Source organism: Manduca sexta, chromosome 2 (genome assembly GCF_014839805.1).
Source record: "Manduca sexta isolate Smith_Timp_Sample1 chromosome 2, JHU_Msex_v1.0, whole genome shotgun sequence".
Taxonomy (NCBI): Eukaryota; Metazoa; Arthropoda; class Insecta; order Lepidoptera; family Sphingidae; genus Manduca; species Manduca sexta.
This window is the reverse complement of record NC_051116.1, coordinates 7,484,195-7,508,509: the sequence shown is the minus strand read 5'-3', so window position 1 is coordinate 7,508,509 and position 24,315 is coordinate 7,484,195. Positions and strand designations below refer to the sequence as shown.

At 38.2% G+C, this 24,315-nt stretch overlaps 2 protein-coding genes, 7 non-coding genes and 1 pseudogene across 9 annotated transcripts; 4 read left to right on the top strand and 6 right to left on the bottom strand.

The window, feature by feature from the left end:
• The first annotated feature begins 682 nt into the window (after positions 1-682).
• LOC115451538 (probable beta-hexosaminidase fdl) lies at positions 683-13,843 on the top strand. The gene is made up of 10 exons (XM_030179891.2): positions 683-970; positions 1,991-2,166; positions 2,774-2,985; positions 3,327-3,653; positions 4,231-4,348; positions 7,426-7,572; positions 8,026-9,363; positions 11,690-11,790; positions 12,387-12,504; positions 13,679-13,843. The coding sequence occupies exons 1-10, from the start codon at positions 890-892 to the stop codon at positions 13,770-13,772; spliced, it is 2,712 nt and encodes a 903-aa protein (XP_030035751.1). The 5' UTR covers positions 683-889; the 3' UTR covers positions 13,773-13,843.
• On the bottom strand, positions 12,696-12,814 carry LOC119189253. Its single transcript, XR_005112309.1, has one exon. It is a non-coding gene; the product is annotated as a 5S ribosomal RNA (ribosomal RNA).
• LOC119189257 lies at positions 12,885-13,003 on the bottom strand. Its single transcript, XR_005112315.1, has one exon. It is a non-coding gene; the product is annotated as a 5S ribosomal RNA (ribosomal RNA).
• On the bottom strand, positions 13,074-13,188 carry LOC115451543 (annotated as a pseudogene).
• LOC115451542 lies at positions 13,259-13,377 on the bottom strand. Its single transcript, XR_003939381.1, has one exon. It is a non-coding gene; the product is annotated as a 5S ribosomal RNA (ribosomal RNA).
• LOC115451545 lies at positions 13,448-13,566 on the bottom strand. The gene has a single exon (XR_003939383.1). It is a non-coding gene; the product is annotated as a 5S ribosomal RNA (ribosomal RNA).
• Positions 13,844-15,751: 1,908 nt separating the features above from the next.
• LOC115451540 (proton-coupled amino acid transporter-like protein pathetic) lies at positions 15,752-24,204 on the bottom strand. Its single transcript, XM_030179893.1, has 10 exons — positions 24,138-24,204; positions 23,297-23,335; positions 22,446-22,570; positions 21,107-21,251; positions 19,886-20,016; positions 19,052-19,296; positions 18,228-18,428; positions 17,719-17,824; positions 16,261-16,477; positions 15,752-16,007 (listed from the first exon to the last, which is right to left on the bottom strand). The coding sequence occupies exons 1-10, from the start codon at positions 24,138-24,140 to the stop codon at positions 15,792-15,794; spliced, it is 1,428 nt and encodes a 475-aa protein (XP_030035753.1). The 5' UTR covers positions 24,141-24,204; the 3' UTR covers positions 15,752-15,791.
• LOC115451541 lies at positions 17,142-17,260 on the top strand. The gene has a single exon (XR_003939380.1). It is a non-coding gene; the product is annotated as a 5S ribosomal RNA (ribosomal RNA).
• LOC119189260 lies at positions 17,331-17,449 on the top strand. The gene has a single exon (XR_005112318.1). It is a non-coding gene; the product is annotated as a 5S ribosomal RNA (ribosomal RNA).
• Positions 17,521-17,639, top strand: LOC119189259. The gene has a single exon (XR_005112317.1). It is a non-coding gene; the product is annotated as a 5S ribosomal RNA (ribosomal RNA).
• Positions 24,205-24,315: the final 111 nt, after the last annotated feature.

The following is a 24,315-nucleotide window of genomic DNA, read 5'->3' as shown; positions in this document are numbered from 1 at the left end:
ATTAATTGTGAAATATTGTGTAAACATTTACCATCCATAAAAAATATGTAATTCTTAAATTCTAATTAATGCGCTTTGAATTTCATTTGACATTATCATTTGCCTACAGTTTCACACATGTAACAACACCTCAGTCCCCCCGTGACCATGAAGGCTGCAAAGTCTTCGAAACGTCGGGAGAAAAATAAAATCCAAAAAACCGCGATAGAATCCGGAAAATTAGTTTAATTTCAATGATAAACGCGTAAACATAAGAAATCATTATGTAACAAATTTTTCCGGGATAAATATTTTCTCGGTCCAAAAGTAGCATTTGAAGTAATGTAGTTCTTTTTAGTGAAAAAATAAAATTACTTCGGTTAGCAGTTCCTGAGGTTAACATGTTTAAATAAAACAAACTCTTCAGCGTTATATGTTATAGATTAACAAATTTTATATTTAAAAGAATTGCGCCTCTCGCTGCCGCTTTCTTGTTCCGCCAGGGGCCATCACACCCAGGCCCACCAACCAACCTTCCCTACCCTGGCTACGCTTATGCTGATGATGCGACTCTTAAGTCTAGTCGACACAAGCCATTACCTGATTATCAAAACTCTATTTCCATATTCGTAAAAGAAACTTCTTTGTAAATAACTTATCATTCTTGTATCTTCTTTCATTCTTCTGACATAAGAGATCATTATTGATCATTATTGATTGACATTTTATCACAGATTTTGATACCTTTTCAATTATTGTATATTTATTATTTAGTAATTTTGTTTTTTATTCTTTATTAATATTACGCGACATTGGTTTCACAATCACAATAACTGATAGATAAATTATGGAAGCCATATTATAGAAGAAGAATTATTTTTAATGTTTTCTTGAAGACTGAAGATTTAAAATGTTTTCTGACGAAGCCTCGTGCTCGGATTGTAAATTGGAGTTGATTGAAAATAAATGGGCCGAAATACTGTTGAAATGGGTAATGACCATAATGACAAATAATTATTATTGTTTCATTACCATTTACCAACTTTAATAAAGAAAGAGGTTCTCAATTCGGCGAATATTTTTTACTAGCTTTTGCTCGCGGCTTCGTCCGCGTGAAGGAGTTTTCCGGGATACATTTTTTTCCGACTAATTTGATATGTATCGTTATAATGTGACCGAATTACACAAAATCATCACAAATTGTAGCCAATGTGTTATTCTGTTGTATAACCAATATTAATGTAAACTTTCATCTAAATCCGTTCAGTAGTTTTTTCGTGAAAGAGGAACAAACATACATACATCCGTACATCCATCCTCACAAATTTCGCATTTATAATATTACGAGGATGTTTGTTACCTCAAATCTCAGTTACATATTAACCGATTTGTAAAATTCTTTTTTCATTTGAAAGAATATACTTCCAGATTAGTCCTTTGGTTCCTACGGACATTCGTCTCGGCAATCCGTTCCATTTCCAACTACGCTACCGCCGCTTACACTCCTTTAACCTCAATTTTCAATTAACAATCCCGATCGCTTTTTTGATCTATCTCAAAAATTGACCAATCAGAATGTTTGTTTTTGGAAAGCTTACAAATGAGTTATTTTGGTGAAAGGTCTCTCATATGAGAGTGAGAGTCCGCCTGGGTATATACCACTGCAATGTCTATTTCTGCCGCCAAGCAGCAGTGTGTAGTCACTGTTGTGTTCCGGTTTGAAGGACATTGTAGCCAGTGTAACTACTGGACATAATGAGACTTAACATCTCACGTCTCAGAATGGCGAGCGCAATGAAATACCAAACAATACTTTGTAATTCAAGGTGTTGGATGGTGTTTTTTCTCTTTATGGGTGGTCGTATCACTTACCATCAGGCGAACGGCAAGCTTGTCTCGCCATTCAAACCAATAAAAAAAAACAAAAAAGTTTGGGTCATCGAAACGGATTGAAGATTGAGATTGGGGACATTTATTGAAAGTTGCTTAATAGTAATTGATCTCTTTCCAGATAAACAAGTGCGTATCGCCCCCAATGAAAGCGACGCAGTTGAACGCCAGGAACTTGGTCGACATCATCGATCGATACAAGAATGATATATGCGCGGATGACGTCGACAAAGCAATCCTGTGCACCGATGATATTGAACCGTTCATTAAATACAAATATCCTATACTGAGGCTACGGTAAAGGTTTTATGTAATCACAAATTAGTTTTCCTTGAGACTCGCCGAGCTTCACTTCGGCGTCATAATACGTGCCACTGCTGATCCTGGCTTACAGGAGTTGTAGTGGTGCTGTTGTCTCTATTACCTCTATTTATATCTTTGAATATACTTATATTCAAAGATATAAAGTACACATACAACACGCATTAATCCCCGAAGGGTTGTGTAGAAGCGCAACTAGGGCACTCATTTTTCGCTAAGTGTGTTCCGTCTCATGATGTGATAGGGGGCGAGCCTATCGTCATGTCGGGACAAATTCCAGGGCTGATACTGACTAGAAAACTCAATATAATTTTGCCCGACCAGGGTACCGAACGCGAGACCTCAGCACTGCTGTCGTATCGTAATAAAACTACGCTCCCGAGACCATCATTACAGTTATTTTATCGAAGTATATTTTGCTGGTTTTGGAATTTTTTCGTATACGCGAAGTGATTCCTTACACCTGATGGTAAGTGGAATTCCAGATCGACTGATTCATAAAGATTATCTTCGTCGGTTGACACAGTGGCGACAAAATGATTACAACTGATGACAAAATGAAACACTGCATTACTTCTTCCAGATATTTGTGCGAAATAGAAGACCTTCCGAAGAAGCTGTACATCATGACAACAGTCCTTCTCTTCCACTGCTGCTGCAACTCGAGGACTGGGGAGGTAGACGCTGACATCTGCGATCAGATGGATGAAGTGGAACAGGAGATTATCCTGAAGTTCTGCGAGAGGCTTAGCGATATGGAAGTCACTGTGAATAATGTTGAACGTGCTGTTACTGGTAGGTGGAATATGGTGGGTTACGTCAGGCGAGCAACTAGCTCGTCACGTTATTCAGTTGTTTTGGTTCCTGTCCTTATTGCACTCCGATGTGGGGTGAGTACAACTCATGATTTCATTATTATGTTGTTGAAATTCTTGATTTAGTCATGATTGACCTCTGCGTCAATTAGCTTAGGAGACCGAGTTCTAATAAGTTCAAAACCCACAAAGGGGTGTCGAACGTGGGATTCGGAATCAATAACTCCTGATCACCAGCCCATAAACTCTGCCACTACGCTCAGGAGGCAATTAGCCAGATTTTACATTTCTTATCGAACAACAATATTGTATTTATTTCAGATGCCTTCGAACTAGTAGCGAACATCAAAGCCCTACCACCATCACAGCCGGAGAAAATGCCAGAATCAGACAGCCTGGACTCGCTTATATCAGAATCTCCCATAAACATCTCATACACAGACAATTTGCCAACCGACATCAAGTTTAAGTCGTCAGTCACCGTCCTACCGTCAGCTGTTACTGACACGTCAACGTATTCTGACGTGGCAGAGCACCACACTAAATATATTGAGCGGGAAGGTGAGAAAGAGATGTTTGATGGTCAAGACCTGAATATCTTCAAGGTTGAAAAGGATGATGAATTGGAAAAGGATTCTAGCGAAATAAGTATGGTTAATTTTTGTATGGTATTTTAAATTGAAGAAGGTAAAATTCAGGAATAGGGACGAATCAGGTCCTGCGCAATGATATAAGATAAGTAGGTTCTAACTAATAAAACGAAAAAGGGTTCCGTAGACACCTTTTTGAATATTGACGTGCCATGAGAAAGAGATGATGCGTTTAAACAAAGGGGACAGCTACATTCATTATATTATGTAAAGTAAATACTATCGTCTTCAAGTCTCGAATCGAGAATGAAGTCTTCCGATTGTGTGTGCAACTGAAAATGTGTACTTTTTTAAAAATCATTGGCCATGTCACTTATTCAAATTGATTGAAATAATAATTTTAGTCTTATTTTATCAGACAGATAAGAATAACGGGAGTTTGTATGTTTGATCAATTCAACATAATCTTTGTTTTCTCCATTTACCATTTTACTATACATTAAATCTAAAGGTAGTACCCGTAGGTGAAAAATAAAGGGGAAATCAACATTTACCTTTATCTATATATTGTAACTCTACTTAGTACTTCACAAAATCACCTAACCTGACCGAGCATCGAAACCACTTACCCACAGAACCTCGCTGCCAACCGGACTGCGATTGCACGCGCTGCAGCGCCGAGGGTCCCTGCTGCGGAGACCCTGGCAGCTCCATGAAGGAATGTGACCAACCAGCCCCAGAAGACGTAAAAGTGTCAGTATTTAGATTTATTTACATATCTTTACTGGTGGTAGAATATTTCTATCCGCCCTGACAGCGACTGTACACAAGGTGTAAAACCCCCACAGGGACCCACGGGAGTCTGCCGAGTTTATTGTCTTTTTTTAACCGACTTCAAAAAAAGGAGGAGGTTATCAATTCGACGTGAAGGTTTTTTTTTATTATTTTTTTATGTTTGTTACCTCATTTATCAACAAGGTGATATAATCGTGTCAGAAGTGAAGTGGGGACACTTTGCCATGATCGTAAAGAAAAATGTAGAGGCTATCCCGCCCTCATACCTGCCACTGCGAATATGCTCCTCACGAAAGAGACAAGGAATATATTTGTTGGTAAGCAAACTATTGATATCGGTAAGTGGAACAAAATTCTCTTTCATCCACATTCAGAATTGACTATGAAATTGTACCATTTAATAAGCATCACTAAATAATTACTGTCACTGGCATATTTCCTGATTTGGCGATGTGGCCGCACAGAGGCAAAGCCCTGTTTGCCAAAAAAAAAGAACAATCGAATTGAGAACCTCCTGTGGACTGTAATCAGTCCCGGATCTTGAATTTTTTGAAGGCGGGGCAAAATCTGGATAATGCTGCCCCCAACCACCATTTTTACTTTTGTCATCATTTCGCACCTCGCGGGTAATCTATACTTGTATACTTCTATACTATTATATAAAGCTGAAGAGTTTGTTTGTTTGTTTGTTTGTTTGTTTGAACGCGCTAATCTCAGGAACTACCGGTCCAAACTGAAAAATTCTTTTTGCGTTGGATAGCCCTTTGTTCGTGGAGTGCTATAGGCTATATATCATCACGCTATACCCAATAGGAGCGGAGCAGTAATGTCTTATCTCAGGAACTACCAGTTCGAACTGAAAAATTCTTTTTGTGTTGGATAGCCCTTTATTTGTGGAGTGCCATAGGCTATATATCATCACGCTATACCCAATAGGAGCGGAGCAGTATTGTCTTATCTCAGGAACTACCAGTTCGAACTGAAAAATTCTTTTTGGGTTGGATAGCCCTTTGTGTGTGGAGTGCTATAGGCTATATATCATCACGCTATACCCAATAGGAGCGGAGCAGTAATGGCTAATCTCAGAAACTACCGATTCAAACTGAAAAATTCTTTTTGTTTTGAATAGTCCTTTGTTTGTGGAGTGCTCAAATTTATATATCATCACGCTATGACCAATAGGAGCGGAGCAGTAATGGCTAATCTCAGGAACTACCAGTTTGAACTGAAAAAATCTTTTTGTGTTGGATAGCCCTTTGTTCCTGGAGTGCTATAGGCTATATATCATCACGCTATGACCAATAGGAGCGGAACAGTAATGAAACATGTTGCAAATCAAGGAAAAAATATTAGTTTTGAGAGCTTCCGTTGCGTGCGCTGCGTAAACGGTTAAAGTTATGCAACAATGATGTATGACGGGATTGTTCCTCTTAAAAAGTTCTAAAAAATATATTATAAAACAAAGTCCCCCGCTGCATCTGTCTGCCTGAACGTGTTAAACTCAAAAACTACCCAACGTATTAAGATGAAATTTGGTATGGAGACAGTTTGAGACCCTGGGAAGAACATAGGCTCCCGGGAAACTACTACTTTTATAACGGAAAACTTTAGCCTGAAAAACTTTATAACGCGGGCGGAGCCGCGGGCAAAAGCTAGTAATTTATATGTGTTATATACTGGATGTCTCAGTAGTCAAAGTTGCGTTAATGATGAGATGTGTATTCGTCTGTCAAGTTTGAATTTCCCGCCCTCTAAATTCGCCGCCCGGGGCACGGGCCCTGGCTTGCCCCCCCCTAGATCCGGGGCTGACTGTAATATGTGATCTTTAACGTCCAATAACAATATCTAAAGAATTAAGCCACTTTCGCCTTTAATGGAATGGAATAGAGATTAAGAAATAAGTTATTTTGGCCCCAACAATGTGAGAGAAGGTCAACGGACTTATTAATGTCAATTTTTAAGCATCTCATTTAACGGAGTAATAATTGAATTTTGTCCACTAATGCTTAATTTATCTAAGCTATATATGTTAATTAAATGAATGAATCCCTCTTAGCCGAATTTCGGTCATGGCGGCTAATCTCAACGGAAATCTGCCAGGTACGCAAGACATATTATAGTACACAAGTGTGTGCGCAATACATAAGCACTCTCAGTTCCTTCACTCTCATAGTCCAGTGAGACGGCAATCCGACATGACCGGAGAGATCAGTAGGTCATACGTTTTTTATTTATTTTGGTGATAGTTTATTAATGACAATTTCCTATTCTTAATGATCAAAACAATTAGCGCTTTATTACACTAATTAGATAACTTAATTTCAAATTTATTTTCGATGTTGTGAAATACTTGTAAAATTTGGTAACATACGTTGTCGTATTTTTGTAGACAGTAAATATGCAATTATTAATCTATATTATATTGACCAAAAAGATAAAAGTCCCACAATGTATTGGTAAAATATAAAACTAATTTCTTGTAAGGGCAAAATTAACTTAAAAATTAAAAAGTTACTCTTCCAAGGCAAGATTTTTATTATCAGGTTATAGTTACAAAGATACGCCGAATTGTATTTTTTACGAGCGAGGCCCAATGATTCCATTACACCTGATAAATGACGAAGAGTTCAAATTGTATTGCTTCAAAAGAGATGATTATCCATCGCCTGTCCAAATAATTATGTCGGTCTATGAACATAATACACAGGTATCATGAAACGCCATACATATTGGAGACGGCAGTTTTATGCCAAAACGCCTTTCTAGAATTGATAATGCTATAAGAAAACAAACAATGTATGTGAATGACATAATATTTATTTAGCTTTCTATCAGTGAAAAAAAAATCAAAATGGTTCACAAGGTTTTGAGATTAGCGCGTGCAATCAAATAAACTAGCAATTCGCTAGAATTGTTTAACGGTGTTCACCAACTGAGCCTTAAATGGGCATTGCTTTAGTCTTTTAAATATGGACGAAAGAGTGGGATAAGTGCAAGTAGAAGAAAAATACTATCGAATATTTAAATATTTGCAGAGTTCAATTCGAATTCAATTGGGTAATGTACTCGATCATCGTGGGTGTGGTGATGATGCTCATCCTGGTGATCGTGCTGTCCACAGCTACGTTCTTTACCGAAGATGTCAAAACTATTGATATTGAAAGACTGGTGGTTGAAGCAAGGTAAATAATTCTCGTGTTGAATTGTTTGCTCGTTAGATGTATTCTATAATTGACCGTGAATAGTAAAATCACCTAGAAATTAAACCAGTGTCGTCTAAATAGCGTCTTATCCCCTATTCTCTTAAGGCCTAAAGTTAATCCAAATATTTCTACTGATTTAATATAAAAAGAGTTAAGATCTTATAATATCAGCTGCCGAAGCCAAGATACCTGCTACAATCGTTAATGTTAACGTTATGTATGAGATAACGAAGGACTTATCGATAAGACGTGATACATAATTTTTTTCTGGTTTCTATTAGCATTAACGATTGTAGAAAGGTATTTTGGCTACGGTGGCAGATGACATACTTGTTGGCTAGCTTATACATTAAAATAGGGGTCGGGAGATGATAATTACAGCTCCAGATATAGTTAATGCTGCCGTTCAGTAATGAATCAAAAATGTTCCAGAATTTACTTACCAAACGCTTGGCAGTGCGTAAACAGTCTTTGTCAGAAAATGTATCAACCGATCTACGTGGATAATGTCTATACGTCTCATAGTCGATGCGTTCTAATATGCATGGGCCCACAGCTATGGCCGTATCCTATCGGTTACACCTACTTCAGCAAGCAAATTGCAGCTTTAGCCACTAATAAATTAGAATACAAATTCCAATCCGTCCCATCAGAAACTGTCCACCAATATTTAGCAGAGGCATTTAAGTTATTCATAGCAGAATTGGCCAAGTTGGAAAGAATAGCGACATCTACAAACGAAACTAAAGATTTGGTTGTGAGGAAAATGAACATCCAAATCGATGTGGAGGCTGACCAAGATCCTAGGTTACGATTGAACACGGAAGAAGCATATTCGCTCAAAATTGAATTGGTGAAGAACCAAGTCATGATAAAGGTTTCCTCGGCTTCGTTCTGCGGGGTCAGACATGGTTTGGAAACGCTGACGCAGTTAATATTATTAGACCAAACTACGGGGTATTTGATAACTCTAACAAAAGTGGTGATAAAAGACGCGCCAAGTTACAAATATAGAGGTCTAATGATCGATACGGGAAGGAATTATATACCAGTAAATGATTTGATGAGGACCATCGACGGAATGTCTTCTTGCAAACTCAACACCTTCCATTGGCGCATATCTGACGTCACCAGCTTCCCTCTATACCTTCCGAAACTCCCCCAACTCTTCGAATATGGTGGTTACGATAGATCTAAAGTGTACACCAAAGACGACGTGAAAACTTTGGTAAAGAGAGCTAAAATTAGAGGTATTAGGGTCGTAATTGAAGTGGCAGCGCCCGGCCCAGTTGGCAGACCTTGGTCCTGGTCTTCTGATGTAAGTTGTCCTATCAAGAATAAGGATAACTTCACTTGCGACAATCATCTATGTCTTAGAATGAAAATGAAGGATTCATTGTTGGACGTCCTTCAAATTATCTATTCGGAAATTCTGGAGATGACAAATATTGATGATGTCTTCCATTTAAGTGATGGTATTTTCTCTTTATCCAATTGCTATTTACTAATAGAAGAGAGAGAAGGTTTCCTCGATAAAGCATTGGATAGACTCAAAATTGCCAATAAAGGTTTTCTACCAACTTTGCCAGTGATTTGGTTCACCACTCATTTGACAAGAGATTTCGAAGCGAAGACCTGGGAGCGATTGGGAGTGCAATTGAACGAATGGCAACCGAGTTCAGATCAATATTTGGGTAAATTCAAAGTGATACATTCGAGCAAATGGGATCTGTCTTGCGAGATGAAGAAGCAGCGGTGTAGACGATACAGGTATTTTCATTTTGGATTTATTATTTAAGGGCATGCTGTGTTAAAATATAAAAAGGGGGTAGACATTGGTGTAGGAATTCAACGAAAGGCTTGCACGATAGGCTCCTGTAAGCGGCAAGGTTTTGTTTTGGGTGGCAACATAGTTACGTTTCTCACGTAGGCACAAATCTCCCTTGCCCCCCCTTTCCCAGCTACGGCCATGGATCATAATATAAGATTTTCTGTTTATATGAATCAATCAAATCTATATGTAATTATTAGGCCCCAATTGATAAAAGTTTTGAATAAAAATTATGTATACTATCAACATTTAATGTTCATACTTCTTTACATCTTTTATGAGAATCATATTTTTATATTGACTTCTGTTTATTAAGTTCGTGGATTCAGATGATGCTTTTAATCATATCAGTCGTTCTATATTAACGTCTATTTAATCTCTAAAAACATTTGTCATAGTGCCCCGTGTGTGTCTTTGAAGTGAAAACATATGTTGTCATTAAAACTAGGAGTTAATAGTTCCCTATAAACATCCTAAGTACTAAAAATGCAACCGGATTTTAACGCGGCAAATCATTCCTTACACATTGTTATTGATCGGTTAATAATTAATAATTATATCGGCGAACAATTTTATGAATTCTGATTAGTATTCCGGAATTGTCCCTTCCGTAACAACACTTTATCTTGCTCACAATGCCTTGACCTTGCTAACATAGATATCCGTTAAACAAACAGGAATCGAAACTATCGATTCGTAATCGATTATCTCAAAAACTACTTAATCGATTTTGATATAACTTTCACTGGTATGTTTTTTGTTTATCTGGCTATTGTTTGGCTGAATATCATCACGCTAGCACGTCTGTTGGGGAAGATAGTGTGGTGATTATGATTTTATGGAATTCGCTCGCAACTCTGTCCGGTTCTAAACAATTTATTTACAAGGTTTTCGAGTGCTTTGTTTGTTCTTGTCTTATAAAACTTGTCTGGGGTCGTTGGCAGTTTCTTATTTAGCTAATTGTAGAATGCTGTCTATTTCTTAAATGGGGAAGGTATTTGGCCTTCGTTTGTGCTTATATAGGCTATGAGATCATTTAACCAGACCTTTGTGTTACTATTTGGAAATTACATAAGCCATCCCCGCTATGATTACCTTATATAATTGATTCCCAAAGTGGTACAGGGGTCCACGACAGACTTGACAGTGATCTACATTGGCGTGACCAAAAATGGGGGTCCAAAATTCGTAAGCGGGAGTCACGAAAATCTATCTGGTTTCAAAGTAAAGTACTAAAATGTAGGCTTGACTTCACCTATCAATGAAGACAGATAATATTGATAGGGGTCGTAAGAGGCACGGTGACCTCAACATAACTGTCCAGACGCCCCCCGCGCTGGCTGGGCGATAGTTATAATGCACTCTTGCTGCGAAACCACAAAGCCAGCAAAATTTTGAAAGGGGTCTATGAGAAAAAATTTGGGAACTTCTGCCTTATATGAAGATAGGGTAGTGACTATGACATAGGATATAATTTGGGTAATTTATAGTTGCATTAACTAATCTATAGCCGCTGTCTAAAGTGTTGAAATATAAAGCCGTAGATTGACTTCAACGTCAGAGATTCGTAGGTTGTCCTTTAAAATCATAAGCCTACCTAGTTATCTGATCTAAGACCAAATCCTTGTGGATATATATTGCAATGAGACCTCGCACGCGATTAAATACAAATCGCATATGGAGTAAGATATGATGAATCAGCGATTTTGAACTCTCGTGCATAGTGCACATAATATTGTTATAATCTTTGACATATTACATAGACAATTTATTATGATAATAAAACAAACCATATTAATTTGTATAAAGTTATGTCTTCTTTATCAATTATAAATTAATTTAAACAGCGGTCTCTGTATCATAAACAGTGTAGTTCTGAAATCGTCACTAGATGGCGGTGTTTAATAACTAGAGTAATAACAATAGAAAAGGTTTGATCTTTTGTATGTTTATTTGTAATGGAAAAATTTAAAACTCATTAAACACTTAAAAAATGTCACTGCTAGAACACTATATTACCGCTGATTGCTAAAGCTAAAGGCTTTTTTTAATCTAGAATTGGGCGCGCGAAGCCGCGAGCAATGATTTATGTATTACAGTTAACAGACTTTTAATAATATATCATCTTTGTTAATTTTGTAATCAAGTAATTGTTAATAGCTCCTAAACAAATATAATTTCAATAAAAACATTGCGTATTTTTATTGGTATTATATTATATTAATACAGCGACTTCTACCGTTAACTAACAATAATACTTCACAGAACATGGCAAGAAATGTACGGTTGGAAGTCTTGGCGTAACATCGAAGTTTTCACCATAGAGGGCGGTGAAACTATACTCTGGACTGACTTGGTCGATACAAGTGCGATATGATTGATTGAGAACTCGTCCTACAAAAAAGAAATTCAGACTCATGATTCAATTACTGTTACTAACACTTATGTTCTTGTACAGAAAATGTCACAGAGTTTTGTTTTGAATAGTTCTCCGCACTAACCTGGTATAAGTCAACATTTGTCTTCAATAAATGATCTCAATCGACAATCCGATTCCGAGAATGAACCAATCAAAATAACTCATTTGCAAGCATGTCAAAAACAGTCTGTTCTGATTGGTCAATTTTCACAATAGATCGAAAAAGCGATTGGGATCGTTTATTTAAAATTGAGGGTCAGTCCCACATAAATTTGACGACCAGTGCAATCAGTTACACTATACTAAAATTCAGTAGAGTAGCTTTCCATATAGGGGCTCTATACCTATATATGTTGGGGGCTCTTCGGGGCTGTGCGTACTTTTGGGCGCCCGTTTAGTTTAGTAGGTATGGGCCAAGAGGGGCCCCGTGTCACAGATACGGCGGTAGCTACGCCTCTGCTAAAATGATGATAAGATCCATAGTAGTTTTGTGAACAAAATTGTAATACTTTCGAAACTTAATGCCATTTCTACGTAATCCAGGTAATCTAGATAACCATCTGTGGCCTAGAGCGGCGGCGGTTGCCGAACGCCTGTGGTCTGACATCGTCATAAACTCGTCAGCGAGCGGACCTGTGTACGTCAGGCTGGATCATCAGAGGTATGATTGTGATTATTTTATTTGGGCATTAGAAGACTCTTAGGGTTATTCAGTGCGTTGTAATTGCAAGTTGGATTGTTGTTATTGTTTAATTTAAAGGTAGATGCCGATAATTATCAGGCGAGTAGCTTGCTTGTCTTTTGTTCAGTGGCATAAAAGTTATTCGATTAAATCTAATAAAGAAAGTAAAAAGCCAACATCACGTGGTGTTCCCAGGCGGTCACCCATCCAAGTACTGACCGCGCCCGACGTTGCTTAACTTCGGTGATCGGACGAGAACCGGTATATTCAACGTGGTATGGACGTTGGCGACCGTCTTACCATACACACCGTTCTATATCACTTGTGTGAGTGACGTCACAATACGCTCAAAAACAAAAAGCCAACATCACGCGGTGTTCCCAGGCGGTCACCCATCCAAGTACTGACCGCGCCCGACGTTGCTTAACTTCGGTGATCGGACGAGAACCGGTATATTCAACGTGGTATGGACGTTGGCGACCGTCTTACCATACACACCGTTCTATATCACTTGTGTGAGTGACGTCACAATACACTCAAAAACAAAAAGCCAACATCACGCGGTGTTCCCAGGAGGTCACCCATCCAAGTACTGACCGCGACGTTGCTTAACTTCGGTGATCGGACGAGAACCGGTATATTCAACGTGGTATGGACGTTGGCGACCGTCTTACCATACACACCGTTCTATATCACTTGTGTGAGTGACGTCACAATACGCTCAAAAACAAAAAGCCAACATCACGCGGTGTTCCCAGGCGGTCACCCATCCAAGTACTGACCGCGCCCGACGTTGCTTAACTTCGGTGATCGGACGAGAACCGGTATATTCAACGTGGTATGGACGTTGGCGACCGTCTTACCATACACACCGTTCTATATCACTTGTGTGAGTGACGTCACAATACACTCAAAAACAAAAAGCCAACATCACGCGGTGTTCCCAGGCGGTCACCCATCCAAGTACTGACCGCGCCCGACGTTGCTTAACTTCGGTGATCGGACGAGAACCGGTATATTCAACGTGGTATGGACGTTAGCGACTATCAGATCATTCATACTGTTTTATATCAATAGTATGTCAACTATTTCTTACAACGAATTTCTATTTACGCAACTTGCATACTGTTATAGTTCATGTTTCCATTAACAGATGGCGCATGTTGCTGCGTGGTGTGAAAGTACAACCCGTGTGGCCGGTGTGGTGCAGCTTCAATCCCGGCTCGTGCCTGTCGAAACTTCGCTAACCTAACATTACTTTTATATCAATAGTCTTTTTGAATGTTGATCTAAGCTAAAATATATTATGCTGTTATTATTCTTTGTGTTTTTGGGTGATAGGGAAGCTGATTAATTACGAATCGTTGCGCGAAATTGTTTCTACGAAGTTCATTTAGTAGACAAAAGTTGCTTGGTCTCTAAATATCTGAGTGCCAATATTTTGAATCAATATTTATTCTAAAAACTTTTTACTAGAAAGTTAGCAAGTATCTGATCCACCGTTGACCGTGTAGATCTACCGCCCAATTCACCGTACCTAATTAATGCGCCATCTACATTTGAACATTTACTTATTAAAACATACATAAATGATCAATAGATGGTAGTATTACAGTTTATAATTAGAATTAGTGTTGAAACTGTATAGTTACATACCCCTTTATTCATAAACGTTTTTTATCTAAGGATGAAGTAAATCTGTAATAACAAGCCTGTTTCTCAGTGCCCAACGGCACTGAGAAATAGACATAGGGCCGTTGTGATTGGTTATTATTGTTGTATTTCAATATTAGCCAATCACAACGGCCCTACGTCTACGCACTGCGAAGACTGCCATGCCGTCAGCACTGAGAAACAGACTTGTGTAAAACGCTCTTTTTACAGTAAACATTATATTAGCAAAATGATTACAGAATACAATTTTAGACATTCTTTTGACAACGTCCAGCCAGAGAGAATAATAATAGAATAGTCGCCGCGTGACATATCTTCTCTTCTGCCAGCCAGACCGCGCAGCCGAATACTTCCGGAAACGCCCGATGTGATCGGCTAGGATAGCGGCGCGTAACATCGGCCATCCTGCAAAGTGAATACCGTAAGGTATTCACAAAAATAAATTTGAGAAAGTAGAACTGAATTGGGTACCTATATTTTAAACAAATAGGACCCAGCAACACAAATCAGAATGCTCATGGCTGCACACAGAATATGATCAGAATGCTCATGACTACAGACAATATGATCACAGACAATGAATGACAGAATATGTTCATGGTCACAGACAGAATATGATCAGAATGCTTATGGCTACAGACAGAATATGATCAGAATGGTCACGGCTGCAGATAGAATATTATCAAAAAGCTCACGGCCACAGACAGATCAGATTAAATAAAATAAACAGTTACGCACGTTCGCATTGTCAGCCTGAAGTGTTGCGCCACTAATTTGACTTCACATGACTCCAGTCATTCCTGTCTCCAATGATTTAGTTTCTAAGAAAACACCCTCTCCAGTGAGCCAAGCAGCAGGCATAACGAAGTTTTTGTTATGAATGTCGTTAATCGTACTAATGTGCAGACATCAATTCCATATGCATTCCCAACATATTTACTTCAACAGACGTAGACGTTGCCATGGTAACTAAAAATCTGAGAATCTGGTAATTTTAATTTTGGCATTCAATGATTCATCACAGATTTATTCCGATAGTTCTCTTCACATTCGAATTCAATGTAACTTCAAATTATCATTTGTATAATCCCACTTCTGAATGTAAAACGCTCTTTTACAGTAAACATTATATTAGCAAAATGATTACAGAATACAATTTTAGACATTCTTTTGACAACGTCCAGCCAGAGAGAATAATAATAGAATAGTCGCCGCGTGACATATCTTCTCTTCTGCCAGCCAGACCGCGCAGCCGAATACTTCCGGAAACGCCCGATGTGATCGGCTAGGATAGCGGCGCGTAACACTTGTTATCACAGCCTTACTCGGTCGTTAGATAAAAAACGTCTATGAATAAGGGGGATAGAGTATAAACCATACAATTTATTGGAGCTATATTAGTACTGCATTATGCCGTTTAAAAAAAAAATAGTCTACTCTCTCTACTCTCTCTCTACTGATAGTATTTCAATCCTGTATTATTTCTCTCATAACCCATCAATTAAAATAAATAAGTGCCACAAAAATATTTTTAATTAAAATAAATTAAATCGTAATCATAAAATAAAGTATAATATTCAAAATGCAGTCTATTAAGATTCGTTTTTTTTATGAAATACTCTTATTATCAACTCTCTGGCGTTGACGTACGATCCAGCGATACACAAGACAAGACCCCACAGAAATATGACGACAAACTTCCACAACCGCCAATAGAAGACCCCTGGGCCGGGGTCTTCCCAGTCCAACGAGAGCTCAATGAACGCTGGGTATATGAAACCAAGGTTGGATAGGCAGAAGGAGCCGATCTGTGGAAAAACAACAATTACTGGATCTATCCTTATCCTTCCCCCTATCTTTTCCTCCATTTACCCATACAAGTATTTCTAGTAAATTCTATAAAATAGAATAGATTAGCAATCATGGCTGTTGTTTTTTTAATTAAAATTGACATCTTCAACTGATCAATAAATCGAATGTTTGATCTTATAATCGTAAGAAAAGCCCCTATACACCCCTATAAACCCCATTTTTGCTAAAAATATCAGTTAAAGTTCGTACCAAACCAATAAACTTAGTGACGTTGGGAAATGCAGCTGCAACGATCGTGATGAATACCACAAGTACAGCTCTGTACACTCGTTCCCAAAGCCAATGCTTCTTGGGCTCGTGCCGACTCTTCAAATAGAACCACATGACGTCACAAGCCACCCAAAAGTTCAACCCGAAAGTAATGTAGATCATTAGGGCTAGGAACACCTTCATTATTATAGGAAACCTGGAAGTTAGAGAACCGTAACATAATTCTATACCAACAAATTCAATGCATAATCTCGGATTCATCTAAAAAAGTAACTAATTAAATTATTCAAGTTGGAACCTCAGCCCTCTCTGCCGCAATTTTTTCGCTAGATGGCGTTGAAGTTACAAAAAGTTTAAAGTGCCTTAATCTCTACTGTATTTTGTCAATGTGCAACAATTACGTAACGCATCGCCTCGCGTTTAAGACTATAGATATTGGCATGCAGAATACCATTTCACGCTAACTTCATGAAGCTAATACGGTCGCGTTATGAGTTGACATTGTCATAGACTCTATGATACAGAGGATAAGGTCCCAAATTGATCTATTTTTCGATCGAAGGATGAAGGAAGAAATTGGCTGTTACTCGGTAAATAAGGAAGATAGAAACTATCAGTATGAAATAGTATCAAATTTGAATCGATCTGATTTAAGTATTGTTAAAGAAACTTTAATCTTCTGATTTAGTTACCTTCTGAAGTTATGACGTCAAGACTATGCGGTTAGGAGTTACGGCATACTTTTGAGGTTGATATAAAGTGTAATGTGAATATTTTTTAAACAAGTAATTGGCTTCATTTTGTAAGTTTATTGTGATGTCACATTAGTGATATAGAACGGTGTGTATGGTGAGTCAGACGCCAACGTCCATACCACGTTGAATATACCGGTTCTCGTCCGATCACCGAAGTTAAGCAACGTCGGGCGCGGTCAGTACTTGGATGGGTGACCGCCTGGGAACACCGCGTGATGTTGGCTTTTTGTTTTTGAGTGTATTGTGACGTCACTCACACAAGTGATATAGAACGGTGTGTATGGTAAGACGGTCGCCAACGTCCATACCACGTTGAATATACCGGTTCTCGTCCGATCACCGAAGTTAAGCAACGTCGGGCGCGGTCAGTACTTGGATGGGTGACCGCCTGGGAACACCGCGTGATGTTGGCTTTTTTGTTTTTGAGCGTATTGTGACGTCACTCACACAAGTGATATAGAACGGTGTGTATGGTAAGACGGTCGCCAACGTCCATACCACGTTGAATATACCGGTTCTCGTCCGATCACCGAAGTTAAGCAACGTCGGGCGCGGTCAGTACTTGGATGGGTGACCGCCTGGGAACACCGCGTGATGTTGGCTTTTTGCATTTTTCTACTATCCATATATTTTTTTCTAGATCACATAAATATCAAACTACCTAAAAATAAAGGATACATACGGTTCCCAAGGGAAGTTAATTGTGACAGGCGTGGTGGTATTTTCACCAAAGCCCCAGTACCCAAAGAATCCCACTGTAGTCACCAGTAACATTACCAACGTCATTCCTAAAGCAAATACAAATTCTTACACAAATCACAGAGCAATTATGTTACGATTAGAATCATTTTTATCTCTAGAAGTTGTAAACTAGATAACTAGGCGCCAGGACCCACATTTAGGGCCGGATTAGCTCGAAGGCAATTTAGGCAACTGCCTAGGAGCCCGGTATCTATCCGAGGTCCCTCGACCCGAGAATAAAGTTTTGAAATGAAATTTAAAGAGTTGTATGTAATATTTTCATTAGCCGATAACATCTTTACTGCGTGTTTTTACCCTTTGCTTCCACTCATATATAAAAAGAGTCCCAGGATGTGTATTGTCTGAGGGTCCGACATTTCTAATCCGGCCGTTCCTACATTACTTACTTACTAATCTTTTAGAAACTTCTTCTTTCATTTTTTTACCAACCTCCTATAAGAACTGTGGGGAGCTTCTTGGGTTCAGTCATGCTGTTCTCTATAGTTAATATGACGCCGACGCCGTCCATGCTGAATCCGCAGACCCCAATGAACTCAAACACTCCCGGGACGCTCTTGAAAAACGACATCTCTAAGGGACTGATGTTGGCTGATTTAACAGCGAAGTAGACTGTTGCTATGGCCATGATCACTGAAATATATAAACACACTCTCGTCTTTTGTCTCCGAGGGGTTAGGCAGAGGCGCAACTAGTGCATACACTTTACTGCCATGTATATTGCGTTCCATGATATGATAGGGAGCGAGCTTACTGCCACATCCCACAAACAAATCCCACACCCCGGGCTGATACCGAATAGATAAATTAATAACTGTATGGGACCCGAGACCTGGGCTGTGCAGTCGTACCTTAATACAACTACGCGATCGGCGCAGTCAATAAGCTGAAATATATTTGTATACTCAAAATTATAATTCAAAAAATTTTGTGGAAATTAGATGTTCAGAATACACAATGAGAATATTTTTAAACGAACTTAAGAAATTATAAGTTGATTCAAGGCTTTAAGATGTTATCCAAAAATACCTTACTCGGATATCGACGAAATTTTATTTAAATAGCGTAAAATTGTGCTTGTTAGAATAGGAGATTTTTTAGCACCAGAGTCTACCAAATTTCATACAAATCCGTTTAGTTGGTTCTGTGTTTATTTCTAACAAAATATTTTCGCAAACTTTCGCATTTAAAAAATTAGCAAGATAAGATTTCACAGTAAACTCATTAAGAGTTAAAAAATATCTAAAGCAAGTTACCAATAAAAAAATCAGCAACAGTCGAGAACGGTGCTAGATACTTCAAATTTGTGATCATGCACAATAATATGCAAGGAATCATCAGGGAAATGATGTACACCCTGATAGATGGACTGGTCCCGACCCTGGAGTCGGTGACGGTATCTAAACCTTCCACCAGCTGCTTGATGGCGCGCGCTACTACGATCTGGTAGATGCAACAGCACCCAGCTATTTCAATGATTAAGATGAAGTCTACGGTATACCTAGAATTAAGTATGTATTAGATTAAGTCCATACATATAAATTGTAAGCATTTTATTATTTTAGAGGTAAGTGAAATAGACACATTACTTTTCAAACCACAATGCAAAAAGAGAGACATAACTTTTATATTACTTAATATTATCTTAATATTTATAGTATGAATAAAAAAATTGTAGCATCGAAGTTTTCAAGCGGATGAATCGATTTTGATTCGTTTTTTAGGGATGTGTTTCCCAAAAGTATTCTTAGCTATGATTCAAGAAAAGCTGGTGGTAGGATATATTTAATATCCACCTAGATAGCCGAAAAACCCGCCATAGTGGCACACGTCAGTGTGTCCCGTTTCTGGATCAGCCTATGTATATCTGGTTCAGGTCGGCATAATCGTGTTGACTGTCAAAGAGTAATCATGTCTTTTCGTCATTCTATTGGATTCCACTCCACTTACCATCAGGTGCAGTGGTATAATTTTGCCGGAATAAATAAAAACTTTGATTGAGCATTGTTGTAAATATCTTGAACAAGCCAACTTTAACTGATCTATAGTTCTTTATTTATTTCTCTAGCATCTCGTAAATCTTAACTAACCTAAAACATTTACTGAACCGTTTTAGAGATTTCCACGGTCCAATCTCTAAGGTAGCTTGTGCCAAATCTGGATAAGAAAGGGCCGGTATCTGAAGTCTTCCGTATATTTTTTGCGCTGATTTTGCCAAGGTCTGGAAAGATGTTGAGAATATCCTCTTAAATAAATCGAATAAGTAAATACAGTGAAGAGTAATTACCTATTTGACGGTGTAAATCAGCTGTATTTAACATCTTTTATACAATCCACAATGAAGTCTTAGTCCTAATTCATTGACCTACTTTAGCGTCCGTACTCAACCTTTTTTTATACAGATCACAAAGATGTCTTTAATGGTGCCTCGGGCCACAACGTTAATTCTTTGTCTATACTTAAGTGGCTAAAAACGTATAAATATATTTTAATAAAGAACATTCATAATTATTTCACTAAATTAATTTATTCTATTAAGGCGATACCTCAAGGTCCATTTTCATACATTTTGTTTCACCTTTAATCTGGGTAACTAAACAAGTATTGTAAAGAGTTAGTTCTCGCAGTTGAAGAAAAACGTAAAAATAATTAATAATCATGGATATTTCTGCCTTTAAAATTTCGTCATATTAAATTTTAAAGGCCGAAATATCCATGATTATTAATTATTTTTACGTTTTTCTTTCAACTGCGAGAACTAATCACTAACTAGAAGTGAATTTAAATTCTTTACTTACCAATACTTGTTTAGTTACCCAGATTAAAGGTGAAACAAAATGTATGAAAATGGACCTTGAGGTATCGCCTTAATGCAGTGTACATTTCAAGTGACCTTGGGTCTTCCCTTGGCTTCTTGGGTTCCAATAATTTTTGCAATTTTTTGTAGATTGGTGATCCACCGCGCTCTGCAGGTTGAATATTTATCTGCTACCTATCATAACTGCTTTAGATTGCAGAAATTTCTTTAGAATAGAATTTATGCTCCGATGGAAGACTACTTAATTTATTTTAATTTATTTGTAGCTTTGACTTGACAGTGTTCGCTGCACACACTGGTGAACCTATCATAGGAGTTGGTTTTGTCGAGTCACTTTTCTAAATCAGCTAATGTACATTTATAAACGACCGGCTACATCATTATGAAGATCCTCGAAAGCTGCTGGTAGCCGTTGTCAATGGAGTCAAAAGTAAATACTACCTGATTATCTGGTATATTTAGGCGTTAAAAAAACTAAAAGTCATGGACTTACATACATGCCGTAGCTAATGGCTAATCCGAGAACGATGTTTAGAATCAACCCAGTCCACAGACCGCAGTCTTTGTATGACTCATGGATGGCCACCACGCCAGCGCCGAGACAGCTCTTGGTTAGGTAACCTATTGATTCTAAAACACTGGAAAATATATTCTTAAAATAAGATAGATCATTTTAGTTGGTTGCTTTTAATTTTCATTTTAGAATGCTTTAGAAGAATGTAAACAATATTTCTCTTCATACACACTATCACACCGTCTTCCTTTTTCAGGGGTAGGTGGATATGTACATTATCCTCGTTTTGCGAACTACGTTGGTTTAAATGTGCTAGGAGACAAGCCTAATGTTGGCTTCAGAGAGTTTGTTTATAAGTATCAGACATATTGCAGACAGGCTGATTCTGAGCAGGAAGCTAGAATCGCTTTACTTGGAGTTTGAACTCAAGAAATACTTGATATTACTTTACTTGAGAATCGAACTCAAGATGTAAGGAGCAACAGAAATAACGCACACCCAATACAGATATTGCTAAGGTGTAGTGTGTAAGTGTGTAGTACTTTTACAATATCTTGTGTCAGCATTTGTATGTATTTACGTAATTGAAATATATAAATACATATCACGCATTTATCCCCAAAGGAGTATGCAGAGGCGACACCAGGGCATCTACTTTTCACCAAGTGTGTTCCGTCCCATGATGTGATAGGGAGGATATCGGGCAAAAATTGCAGACTCCGGTCTGATACTGAGCAGAAAAATCGAAATATCACTTCGCCCGACCTGGGATTCGAACCCAGGACTCCGAGCGCTACCGTACTGCGCACGCAGTACAACTACGCCACCGAGGCAGTCACAGTTAAGTCGGATTGGTTTGTTTATTTTTTTTAAATATATTATTATACTTTTGTAATACGAATAAATGGCAACCTAAATTGGCTTGAGGTGTCTTCTTTTGAACTTTGGATCGAGTCTCTTCACCAAAACATTTTGGTAGGTCTCTCATATGTGAGAGTTTGCCTAGGAAGTTACCACCGCAATGTCTATTTCTGCCGTCAAGCAGCAGTCTGTAGTCACCGTTGTGTTCCGGTTTGTTGGACATTGTAGCCAGTGTAACTACTGGACATAATAAGACTTAACATCTCATGTCTCAGGATGGCGAGCGCAGTGGAATATCAAACAATACTTTGTAATTCAAAGTGGGTAGTGTTTCTGATGTTTATGGGCGGTCGTATCTCTTACCATCAGGCTAATGGCAAGCTCGTCTTGTCATTGAAAGCAATAAATAAAAAAAGTCACACCACAACGAGGTGATGATAGCATTAGACAGCCTTACTTGGTAGTCCTCGCTGGTGGTCGGGCTGTGACGAAGTCATATTTCCTGGCTTCCTCTCCAGTCGCTTTTACCTGATACTTATTGGCAATAACCTCGGGGATGTGTGAGTCTGGTTGGAAACTTATCTGGAATAAGAAAGGTAAGAGGAGAAGTAGGGAAGGTTGCGAATATCACTGGAGTAACTAGACTAAAAGGTGTGGCGACATTGAATAAGGATTGTGATCAGATTCGATATCTGTCAATTAATCAAATTAATATAATGGTTTGAATTTTTACCATCAACTACGTATTTTGTATTATAATAAAAGATTGTAAGTCGGAACGTTAAAGGAAGTCGTCGGGAATTTTGATCTGATACTTTTTTTTTTACTGAAAGCGATAGAAACAAAAAGTAACTCTATGCCCTAATTATAGAGTCACTTTTATTTCAAGGACGGCCATAAATTACTGAAAGATACCGCGAACAAAAGCTAAATTTGCGTTTTACAAATGTATAAAGCATGCGAAGACATCATATTATTGTTTCGCTATGAATTTCTCAATAGGCGCTTTAAAAAGAATTTGGCCCAAGCACGGCAAAAGTAGACAAAACCACGCTTAATAAAATATAGTATGTACCCTTGTTAAATTTAAAGTTATGAATCAAAACAAAGATAAACTCATCACTTTGCAAACTTCCCTTACCAAATAAATAAGGAATCGCGAATCAGCACATAAATCTCGAGAAAATTGTGTAAAATGCAGACAAATGAAAAAATCACATGAATTGGGAACCTACTCACTTTTTTGGATATAGGTTTAATAGTTTTCTGACAAATTAATTTTTTTTTATTGAAAATTTAATTACTCACTCCAGTGCGACGTAAAGATTCAAAACTAACGTCGTCGGTCTGAAATACAATAGGTAAAATATAAAGAGGAATCGGTCAGCAGATCGGTGTGGAAATATGAGCCAGTATAACTACTGGACATAATGAGAATTAACGTATGTCTCAGGATGGCGAGCGCAGTGGAATACCAACCAATGCTTTGTAATTCAAGGTGTTGGATGGTGTTTCTACTGTTTATGGGCGGTCGTATCGCTTACAATCGGGCGAACGGCAAGCCCGTCTCGACATAAAAAACAATAAAAAAAAATTAAGTCCTGTCTATCAAGGAATACCTCTGGCTAAGATTGGACGCTGTTGTAGATACAAGAGCGATAGAGTAGGCTTGTGTCTACGGCAACTCTGCAGAACTAGAGGCGGCTGAGCATTTGGAAGTGGCACGGGCTTCAAAACTCTTTTAAACCAAAACTATTTAGTTGTGACTTTTTATCAAGATGCGTTTATTAATTACGTTTTAGGCACTAGTAGTATAATGAAAGAAGTTCAAGGAAGGGCGCCAAAGTCTTCCTATAAACATAAACTTAGGAGCAAAAAAAGGTTTTCGGAAAATAGGGGTGTGAAATTTGTTTTCATTTGGGGCGCCCGGATAGGTTTCTCTTTCGGTTTCTTGAGGCAGCAAACACACAGGGTCCGCCTCGAGCGTCAGAAACCCACGCTAAGCATTGCCATACATTCGGTTCTAGTTGCTCACTAGCTTGTTTCTAGTCTTTGGCTCTACTTGCTGCTCGTTCATCGTCAGCGGTAGGACAAGTGCCCTAAAGTACTTACAAATAATTGTAGCATCTTCAAATGATTAAAATCTTACCATGTCTTTTCTTTGTAATTTATGGGTTTCTTCAAAGAGAATTATAATTTGGTTCCTTACTGTAATAACTTAAATGAACACAGATGAATTTATTATTCCACTACCACTTGCCTTACGTCGCATTATTCAAAGAGAATTTGGCATTATTGAAGTATTTTGCCAAAGAATATATGTAATA